Source organism: Erigeron canadensis, chromosome 1 (genome assembly GCF_010389155.1).
Source record: "Erigeron canadensis isolate Cc75 chromosome 1, C_canadensis_v1, whole genome shotgun sequence".
NCBI classification, from domain to species: domain Eukaryota; kingdom Viridiplantae; phylum Streptophyta; class Magnoliopsida; order Asterales; family Asteraceae; genus Erigeron; species Erigeron canadensis.
In genome coordinates this window covers 28,556,598-28,568,323 of record NC_057761.1, presented here as the reverse complement: position 1 = coordinate 28,568,323, position 11,726 = coordinate 28,556,598, and the positions used below count along the sequence as shown (strand labels likewise).

The 11,726-nt window shown below is 33.2% G+C and overlaps 1 protein-coding gene across 1 annotated transcript; it reads right to left on the bottom strand.

The window, feature by feature from the left end:
- Positions 1-3,437: 3,437 nt before the first annotated feature.
- LOC122584020 (sorting and assembly machinery component 50 homolog B-like) lies at positions 3,438-11,506 on the bottom strand. The gene is made up of 4 exons (XM_043756385.1): positions 10,851-11,506; positions 7,966-8,451; positions 4,912-5,424; positions 3,438-4,004 (listed from the first exon to the last, which is right to left on the bottom strand). Exons 1-4 carry the CDS (start codon positions 11,340-11,342, stop codon positions 3,921-3,923), a joined length of 1,575 nt encoding a protein of 524 aa, XP_043612320.1. The 5' UTR covers positions 11,343-11,506; the 3' UTR covers positions 3,438-3,920.
- Between the last annotated feature and the right edge of the window lie 220 nt (positions 11,507-11,726).

Sequence of the window (11,726 nt, the reverse complement as noted above, 5' to 3'; positions counted from 1 at the left end):
TCACAGTACGATACTTTAAAACATGCTAAAAGGGGGTGGTATTTGTGATTACAACCAGAGATGTACATATATAGAATTAAGAGATTAAATGTATTTTTTCTTCACAAAATACTCTTATTTAAAAATAAAATTCTTATACTTTCTTTTCCCCATTCGTATTTCATCCTCTACCTAACTTTGTTGTCTAAAATATGGGGTTAATTAGGATTTAATTTATTAGTCACATTCATGTTATAAAGGTAGGGGAATGATATATCAACATCAATTTTTTGCCATCTACAACAAACGTACATAATATACTGCACAATGTATAACTGTATAAAATGTTTATTGTTGTAGATGGCAAAAAACTTGTTGTAAATTTATCACTCCCCGTAAAGGTAATATGAGAGACAATATACACAATGATTGAACCATTTTGTTGCTAAAATACAATCTTCAAAATAAAATATACGATTTGCATGCACACATTCTTACCACCCGTTTGACCACTTATCCAATGCAACCACAATTAAATTTTTTTCAAATACCTCTTTATTGTTTTGATAATCATTTAACAATAACTCCCATAAACAAAATACACATTACCATTACCAAGTTTTATATAAACCCCTTTCATTCATCATAAAACTTTCATATTATAACCAAACAAAATACACATTACCAATATTATTATATTATACACATCATGATGCTCCTCAAAAATGCTCACTATAAAAATTGTATTTGTTGGAATTAAAATAAACTATGTTATTTTTTAAACTATTCTAATTAATAAACTTTCAAGTTTCTTTCTTTTGTTGTCAATATCATGGTAATTTTTACGGATTATATAAGTGTTTGGTTTGCAATTATTATCATCATCTTATCTCACACATGTTTTATATCGTTTTCACCTTCTAGCCGTCGCAACGCGCAAGCACCAGGCTAGTAATGTATAACAATAACAATTAGTATTTTCTTTGGTATCCTGGGCATAGTTGTTAGAGTCTTACGAGTCATAAGTCAACTCTTACGAGTCGAGTCAGTTTACACCAAGAACGAGACGACTCGCTGGGTGACTCTTTTTTCTCTTGACTCTTACGAGTCGTGGTATAAATTTAAACAAGTCAATACGAGTCGCAAACTTATGATTGTTGTAAACTAATAATATGGTTATATATATATATATATATATATTCATAGTTACATTATTTTGCATGTTATATATGTATTTTTTATTCTTTTAGTACGAATTTAAAGATAAACGGTAAATTTACGTCTCAAAAGTATCGATTATGTAATATTTTGTAATGTATTAAGATATTCTAACTGCAGGGGCGGAATTACATATAGCAAAGGGGTAGCCTGGGCTACGGGTCTGCTCAACCCACGTAGCGTAAATTTTTTCAAAATACTTTGATTTTTTCATTGGTGCTACGGGTTAACGAAATTTGGGATACCGGTCTATGTGGATGACTCTAATCTTTTGAATGATTTTTATAGCTACAAGCTTATAGATATGTATTTTAGTAGCTAAACGGGAACTAAAAACCAACAAAATTGCTAAAACTTTTATAAAATGCTAAAAATAGTGAAAAATTGTTAAAGAATGCTTAAAAATCGTAACAATCTAGTAATTAATGTTACTTTGCATGAACAGATGGTAGTGTTGAAATTTTTGTGCTACGGGTTACTCGGAATCCTGGTTCCGTCACTGTCTAACTTATATTTTGTTTATAAGTACGTCACATATATATAATTATATAATATTATGTAGTATATAAAAATGTCCTGACTCTTATAATTCAAGTCACAGGTTAAAAATCAGGTTTTTAAGTCTAGTCAAAAGTTACGAATCCACAACTATAATCTTGGTTGCATATTGTTGTCCCATTTCTTAAATTATATACTCGTAATACCTTGGGAGTTGAAATCCTCGACCCTATCTTATTCCAGTTCCTTTTTAATAACAAAATGGAAACCACATCACAAAAAGTGATTTGTCAAATGCCTCACTATGGTGTTTGGTGTATCGTATATCACAAGTTCATTTCTAGTCCTAGCCATCATATGAGATGACATATCACATACGTGATAAGTAAGTATTTGATGTAATAAAATGACAAATTATCCACATTATTTGAAACAAAGAAACTGTTAAAAATAACTATCTAGCAGTAACTTTACACCATTCATGACATATAATATGACATAAAACAAAAATCTCTATAGTTGATTGACTACTTCATGCGTTGTTCCATCTCCTATTCAAGAGTCTACATAGAATGTGACTAATAACAAAAGCACAAGAAAGGAACAAACTTTCAAATCCGAGACACAAATGAGGCTTTAATTGAACATCTATTTGAGGTCATATATTTCTGCCCACGCAATCCTTAAATGGTTATTGATTCTTTACATCGAAAAGTATATCGTAATTCAAATCAAAGTTCTTAGGACTTATCCAATGTGTATACTAAAATTTACACACTAACATTGAAATAAGCAGGCAGATACAAGCATCATCGATCGTATAAAATAGAAGTATTTATAGTCTCGTATTTTTGCTAGTCTAAGCATGCACACAGAAAATATTTATAGTCTCGTATTTTTACTTATAAAATAAGCCGTTATCAGCTTGCAGTGTTGTTTTCTTTACTGAATTAGCAATTACGTAGTTAACAACAAGAAATTGAAATTTAAAACAAAAATAGTCACTTCAAAGAGGGGTAAGTGGGGATGGGGGATGATGGAAAAGAAAGAAAACAAAGTTAATGGGCTTTGGGTTGGGGACCTGGGGCCTGGCTGGAGGTGCTAATTGCTAAAAACTTCTCCCATATTTGGTTTCTGTTTAATCACCACGCGCCACCCATCAAGATTCTAATATCAAATCAATAAGATCGTTGTGGCCCCTTCTCATCACCTTACATGATATCCTATCATTTCACTTCTCATTTCTCATCACCACTCTCGCTCTCACTCACGCGCTCTTAATCAAATGCTTGATGGCTCAAATAAACCAGGCTAATGAGCCCACTTGAGAATACGAGTTTGTCCACTCCGACTAGAATTTAAACCTAAAGTTTGTTTTAATCAAAGATATCATTTTTATTTGAACCACAGGCACAAACATGGTCATGCATTCTAGTATCAATTACAAAAGTTTTCAAATTCAAATCACCTTAAGCAAACATTTTGAAACGACAAAAAACAGGGTTTGAAAACCGATACAGGAGACCATTTACATCAAGAGACTCATCTTACGAAGATTCAAATATTACATGTACTGCGAGTAATAATTTTATTCTATTCATAACACATTATCAGGTTATAAACAAACATAAATGTGTTTGCAGATCAAACCAAAGTAACTAAGCCTGTTTCAACCCAAAACTATTTAAGATGGCTATTCGATCCAACTAAGGCTGCCATCTTTAGTTGCAACAACTTGTCACTTTGTCGAAAATCGATGACACCAAACATCACATATCATTCCTGATGTATCATGTACAACATTTGATAAGACAACCACAAAAACTCCCAAAATGTTGTTAAACAATAGACCAGATATTACAAAGAAATAGAAGCAAAAACAATGAAAACTTGAGCCAGGAACCCCAGAGGGGAAAAACAACAGTGGCATGATTCAGTTGCTCTACCATTTAACATAAAAACAGCAGTCAAAACATCCATCATGTGGTTATGATTGGGAGATTTCAGCCTCTCTTCTAGCCAAGCAGCATGTTATACAACTCAAATCTAGAAATTATTTCTGTACTTTGGCGCATCATGAATCTATCATAAGGTTTGAAAGTTACGATAAACCTTGAGCTGTCTAGAGCTTGTGATGTTTGCATACCATGAGTATTGTCTTACATGCATAATAAGATGGCTTGTAATCAACTTGACACCGATGGGTTCCCGATTGAACAGCAGTTTTATAGCGGTGAAGAAAAGCTAAACTGTACACCGGTCTTGGCTCGATCATGTTCATGTTGTTTTAGTATGTAGCAGTAGTTGATCTAAACAACCAGACCAAAGAAATTATGGGGTCAGACATTCTGGAAACAATTACAAGCTAAAAAGTAACAGACACCCCCTTCAAGGAATAACGCTCTAGGTGCGTTTGTGTAGCAAGAGAGCAAGTATATCATTTATAACATATAGAATGGTTTGTTGTATCACTAGCAGATGTTATGGCTTAATGATCGACACAGTAGGTGATTGTTTTCCTTAAAGGACAAATGATAATGTAACTTGTGCATAGACTATCGGCACACTTGAAAAAGTTGACTACAAAAAAAATTGAGATTGTAAGAAAAGATGTTTACAAGCTCCTAACTAATGGGCATATGTAACTGCAAGTCGTCCCAGGCAACCTTACTTGCTCCTAATTTGACCCCTTATCCTCATTTAGAATGTGTACTATCTTATCCTATTATTCCTACTTATCATTGAAATTTCAGATCAACTTGTTCAGGCATGATCTACCTGTCCTATTTCCTAAATGTGCTCCTAATGAATGTAAATTAGTCATGTTATAAAATCAAGTAACTCAGCTTACCACATTTAACGTACAAGTTACTTACGCGTGAAACTGCGAAAGCAGCAAACTCAGCCATTTGGGTCAACTCTGGTTATGCTTTATATCTATTGGGTCAAACATGTATACGAAATGACAAAAAAAAAAAAAAACCCACACAGATCCAACAGGTCGAAAGTCTCTGGAAGTGCAAGTTTTAATGCATTAAACCTTCCTAAATCATTTAATTGGAAAAGACAGAGATTGTTACTGAAACTATATAAGTTCGGTAGTTGACATAAGCCATTATAAAGAATTGAACCTTTTCATGCAAAAAGATCCTGGATCAACCCAACCTGCCCATTTCCCACCTCTAAAGCATGATGAGCTCATTAGAGAAAACTAACCTCCATCCGAAACAATCTAGTTGGTATGATAAGTCCAAATCCTGCAGAACTACGAAATGAATCTCGGTACTTCTGGAAAGAAAATTCTCGAAATGAATTCTCGGTTAACTTGGTTAGACTCCCAGCACAAGCAAATGCATGGGCATGAATATTAGAATCTCTCAACACCTTCAACGGGAGATCAAAAGAAAGGTCTGCAAAGGCTGTAACAGCAAGGTCTCCACCCAGAAAATCCCTTTCAGAAGTATTAGAATTTTTATCTTCAGAGTTTGTTTTAACTTCCCTCTTGAGTTCACTTGGGCCTAATCCTCTAATCTTAAAGCCCAATAATGACGTGGGTCCCCCCAGTGAGCAAACTGGAGAAGTATTCCCACCCAAGAAGAACCGATCATGTATAGAAGTTGGTGCATTCACAAACTCACTTCCCCATGGAAAAATAACACCACCAGCAACTCCAAAGTTCAGAGCAGAACGTGCAAAACCCAAGGGTAAAGCGTAGCGAAGATCGAATTCCTGTTAAGAACAATTAAAATATGTGTTCAATAATCAGTTAAGTATTAAGTTTGTTCAACGAAGATGAAGAGATAAAGAATATGCGTTTAAGAGAAGGAAATTGTTTATTTGTTCACCAAGATGCACAGATTTGTATAGCAACAGTGATCAAATTTAAACCATAAGGTAACACTAGATGCCATACTTGTTTTAACCAATAATTGGTGTCATATTTATTCAGTGGCTTTCAGGTGCTACTTTCTAAATAGGTAAACAAACATCTGAAATCCTATATCAGCCAAGTGAGTATACTTACAAACTTTCTTTTAACCATTTCCATGTATCGCCCTTTTGGGAATTTAACAAGGAGCCTTGATGCACTCAAAATTTCAATTGTTAATGCAAGTATGTAACAACGAAGTTGTGTAATCAGTTTCAAGGCATTTGATTAAATTTTAAACTCCTTAAAGGAGAAATAAACAGTGTTTGTAGGTCAGTCAAATGCAGCCCATAACTAGAGGTACTACTAATTACCCTTTTAGACCCATTCCTCAACCTTACTGACCCACACATTTTGCCAACTCTAATTTACAACCTTCCATAATTGCATTTGTCTTCCAAAAATGATTCACCACTAAATCATCATAGCACATGTAAGATACAGATTACAAGGACACATATTATAGGATTGAGATCCTCTAAAGTTGGAGACAACTTTACTAGTAAAGTTGAGAGATCTTGACCATTGGATTAAAATCAATGGTCAAGATTCAAAGATGATTCTTGAAACTTAACTCTTAATTTTAATCCGAGGGTCAAGATCTTCCAACTTTACTAGTAAAGTTGTTTCCAACTTTAGAGGATCTTCATCATCCCATATAATAATCCAGGTAAACTTAATTGATATAACATAACAATTCCCAGACGTTCTCCAACTTAGATACTCTCAGCATGCACTCTGGTGGTGCGTGAACATTGATTCTGTAATTACTTGCTTGTTGTACGGGTTCAAGGAACACTGACACATAATGTAGCACCATATTAGAATATGATGGTTTCAATTTGTGGATATAATAATGTCAATAGATTTACTTATAAATAGATTGATGTTGGCAATTTTATATCTCTGGTTGGTCGAATGGCTAACCTAAAGGTTTTACTAACAAGGAAAAGAATCAAATGGGTCAGACAACTAGACGAGTGATCAAATTTAGTACATTTTGATATATATATATATATATATATAGTAAAAAGATAAAATGAGAACCAAGAAATTGTCGAGAACTGTGAGAACTTTTTAAAATAAGGGTAATTTTGTACTTAAATAAATAATCATATAAAAATAAAAATTATTTTAATTAAATGCATCCTTAAATATCTTCATATATAACGTTTGACCTATTTTTTCTCCATGATGATTACAAAACTGATCAACATATTTGTACGTATGTTTTTTGGTGTATTTTTCAAACCTTTTTGTATTTAACTTAGTAAAGTATATTTTATAAGATTTAATTAATTAAAATGTAAATGGTAATCAAAACAACGTTTACGTGCTCTTATTATGTACACTGTTTCGTAATACTACTAGACATAAAATGTTAAAATAAAATTAAAAGTTTAACACACTATGTCCCCATAATGATAATTTTAATAGTTTAAGCAAATCTTCTATTAGAATCTTATTTATAAAGTCTTTATATGCGAACATGATCTAAATAAAAGTTGTTTGCATGTGAACATTATCACACACATGTGTAAATAAAAGTTGTTTACATGTGAATATCATCGCACACATGTGTTAATAAAAGTTGTCTACATATGAACATCATCATACACGTGTTACTAAAAGGTGTTCACATGTGAACACAATTTATATGTAATTGTTTTTAAACATATTTGTTAATTTTTTTCAAAAGATATATATCTGTAGATATATGTGTACAAATTCATTCATATGTGTACCAGTAAAAAAAAAAAATTTTAAATAAATTATTTTGGTAATTTATATGTTGACAAGTTAGATATGACAACACATTGATAATCCCGTATTATTATTATTATTATTAATATATATTATTGAATTAATAAAGGTAAAATTTAAAATATCATAGAAATCTTCTAATTTGAAAAGGTAAATAGAAAAGGCTATGTTTGTCAATTGATAAAACTCTTAATTTTTAATATTATTAATAACATTGAAATCAACTAATTATTTGAAGCATCAAATGTGGTTGCCGAATTTGTTGGAGTTTTGTTATGGAACCGACGGTTGTTTATTTAATTTTAATATCATGTATATCCTTTTACATTTTATAAATATTTATTGATAATTTTAAATGCATATTAATAATAGCCATTGATTAGTCTCATCTAATGGTTTAAGATAGTTCTCGCAGTTCTCGAATAACCTAACTCTATAAAAAACAGATAAAAATATATTTCCATGTTGGCCCAGCCAAATAAACCTATTTCGATCTAATGGCCGACCAGTCCATTTCGCCTATTCTATTTTTGAGATTATAAAGTAATGAAGTTTTAGGCATACGGATGGCCACAAACCTGGCGGATAAAACGCAAGCTTCGATAATCAGGAAAAATGCCACCAAGTTGAGAAGCAGAAACAAAAGCAAATCCTCTAGTTGGTCTTAGCGGCGAGTTTCTCTTATCAATCTTAAATGTATACTTCAAATGCGATAATAAACCATGTCCAAGCTGCCTCCTTATCGACTTGGAAGCCATTTGTGATGGGTCGGTCAAGCTGCGCCAAGAGAGATTATATGCCAGGTCATGGTTCTTGGTTGATAGTAGGCCCAAAGATAGGCCCAGTGCTTGCTCTTTGTATGAGGTGAACTTCAACCAATCTTGAGAAATCAGGGATACACGGGCCATTACAGGAGTGAATAACCTCATGAATCTTGGCAAAGATACACCAGCGCTAACTTCTGATGCTTGGTCCCATCCATAAGATAAAGAAGCATCCCAAAGATCAGCATAACCAAGTAAGTTTTTAAGCTTGAGTGATCCCTCAATTGACCAAGATCTAGCCTACAGAAACAATTAAAAAATTTCATATGTAAAAGACCAAACACATGTTTTATATCAAGAAAGAATTATAACGAAAAGCACACATCATGTATAATGTATCAATAATAATACATCGACATCCAATATCAAGTAAATGGGATGGATTGTACTACTGCTTCATTTGACAGCAAAAGAGAAGACAGCAACCTTTCAGCCCCAGTAACACATCTACAGACTGATATTTTGCAACCAATGACACAAGTATACGTAAGCAATTTCAACATCTCAATTTCTAGTAGTGTCTTACATGTATGAAGTTCTGAATTGAGAAGTTTCTGCCATTGGAATGTCAAACATTCTGAACTTAATTTCCAACAAGAGTGACAGAATGACAGATACAGGGCTCTAAGGTTCTGCCCGGACAGTCACAACTATATGGGGAAGATTAAGTTTTAGCATAAAAATGTTACTAGAGGTAAAACAAAATAAATGATACTGGCCAGCTAATCATTCTATATCATGTTTACGACTTAAGTGTTCCAAATAGTGAAAGATTTTACTAGGTTAATCGGCAAGGCACGCGAAAAAAGGTGATACATTAACTCCCTCTTTCAGATACTTTTTTCTTTATCTGATTGATAAGATAAGAGGCTATGTTGCAAAACAACCCAAATGCTCTATGCTTTAACGCTATTATAACAACAACTTGAGCTACGTAACAAAATAAACTGCTAGCATGATTTTGTGGTGAGTCTTAATATTGATATGATTAAGCAGATCACTGCTTTCAAAAAGCTCCTCCATGCTCCACAAACAACTAATTTAACAGTTTAACTGAATAAGATGAAAAATTTCAATGTTTGAACCTACATTTTTTACTCTTTCATTGGATTGGGATAATAACAAAGCTACCTCACTTCAGTTTGAGAATGTCATCACGTCTCATCAAGCTAGGCTCAAAGCAGCTGGGTTAGAAGAAATAACGCTTGAACTTCGTTTAGGTCAAAATGCTTACAAACTGGGTCGCATTAACTTCTAATAGCAATTATTAAATCTCTTAGTTTTTGAATCAAAGTAATGAAGTAAGCTCAATTAAACCCTTTCCCAAACTTCTGCATAGCATATTGAAATAGCAAACTGAAGCTGTGTGGCTTCTTAATCGCTAATTAGGGTCTTAAGCCCCAAACTAAGGACTCCAAAGACACTACTTAAATTCACTAGTGATCACCAGTTGATTAAAAAAAAAGGTATTTCATGAGTATCTTGTATCTATCTTGAATATAAGGATATTCATGTTCATATGACCTTATTCTTGACTTCAAAATCTCTAGTATCATAAGGTTATCACTCATCAGTATTGTGCATCATTATGTATTACGATGTTAGCAAATGGTGACATACAATACTTGTTTCAGTTGACGAGATTGTTTAACAATATGCATCTTATGATATAGTATGGAAAGAAGTGAATGGTAAACAACTTCCTTGCATTAGGCATACAAGTTTCTTGTTAGTGTTCTAGATTAGTGAGGTTGTGTGATGATGAGTACTCTATAATATGCTTCATTTCATCCTTTAGCGTAGTCTTTGCTTATAGTACCTTGTCCATGTATCCTCACATAACCACATAAGCCCGAAACCCTATGTTAATCAAGTAAAAGAGCATGTATCATCACACAACCACATTACCCTAGAAACTAACAAGAAAAACTAGTATGTACATGGCAAAAATGTAGGCCATACTTCAGTTCTATTTTTCTTATAGCGATTCAATTATATATCATCAAATACAGAATGCTAAACAAGCCAAATCACATCGATAATCCTGTCATTCGAAACAAGCGGCATACAAAATCATGTATCAAACTCGTCCTAAAGTTTACAACTATTGACCTCATGAATCCAGAGATCCTTCTATCAAGAACAACATAATTGACCTCCGTAAACACACACACACATACATATATATATGGGAAAAGTGAATATAAGGATGTCCTGTCCGGCACCTAAGCTTAGGTGTGGAACCCCTCACATACTAATTTTTAAATATTTGTTGAATTTTAATTAAAACACATGGCCCCCCTGATTTTTATGGATTAAAAAAACAATATGTGAGTGTTCCACACCTAAGCTTAGCTACCTAACAGCCTTATATTCCCATCCCCCTATATATATATATATATACATATATATATCACGCATATATAGTTTAATCAATCACTGTAAGTTTCGAACTAACAATCGTCCGATTTTTCTACCGTGGCATATCCCCTAAGAATCTAACCTACACTATAAGTTTATCCTATATACTCCGCATAGAATTGATTAATTGAGTAAAATCACAAAACCTATAGATACAAAACAAATGAATATAACATAATAATCAACCTAAAAATCACAAAAATCAAAAGAATAACTACCTCTGGTTTAGTAAAAACGCCGATATCGCCGGTAAGGGGCTTGTTAGCCTCAACAACATGAATAACCACATTAGTAGTACCAGGAGGTCCAGAATCAAAAGTAATAGATACAGAATCAAATATATCTAACTTCTGAAGCCTCATATTCGCTATTGTAGCAGATTGAATTAGCTCTTGAACTGATGTAGCGGTTTTTAGGGCTTGAATTTCGGAAATGATAACTGACTCTCTTGTTTTAGTGTTTCCTTTGATTGATATTTTGTGTACTCGTAACGGAACAAGTGTTTCTGGGGATGAGATTTTGTTGAAAATTGATTCCATTTTAGCTCTTTCGGATCTAGTTATAGATTCAGGTGTAAGTAATGGTTCGAAATCTTCGTCGTCGTCGTCGTCGTCGTCGTCACCTTCGTCGTCGTCGGATTCATTTGATTCTTCTTGTTCGTTATCTTCGTCTTCGAATATTTCTGAAAGAGGATCGTCTTCTTTCGCCATTGTTGAGTTTGGTGTGTGTATGTGTGATAGATTTGAACTGAAGTTTATGGTGAATGAAATAACCGAAACAGTAGTAGTCTAGTAGAAAAGTTTACTTTGGGTAAGTTACATAGTGAAGATAATTGAAACTAAACTCAAATCACCTTTCATTTTGGATGTAACCTTAGAGTAGCAGGACCCCATCCCTCCCATCCCTCCCATCCCTTACACTTTTTATCCGGATTGTACTAAAAAGGTGGGTTCCCTTAGAGCAAGGAGTTTTTAAGGCAAGGGTTCTTGATATTTTTTTTTTTTTGTTATTATATTTTGACTTTCATTTTTTTACCAACTTTTTTATTTTATTTTTTATTTTTTTAGTTGACTCGCATACAATAACTTTATAAA

Coding starts and splice junctions, on each gene's coding strand:
- LOC122584020 (XM_043756385.1), bottom strand. CDS start 11,342: ATGGCGAAAGAAGACGATCCTCTTTCAGAAATATTCGAAGACGAAGAT. Junction 8,452..10,850: donor GCGTTTTTACTAAACCAGAG/GTAGTTATTCTT, acceptor TTGTTTCTGTAG/GCTAGATCTTGGTCAATTGA. Junction 5,425..7,965: donor GCTTGCGTTTTATCCGCCAG/GTTTGTGGCCAT, acceptor TGTTCTTAACAG/GAATTCGATCTTCGCTACGC.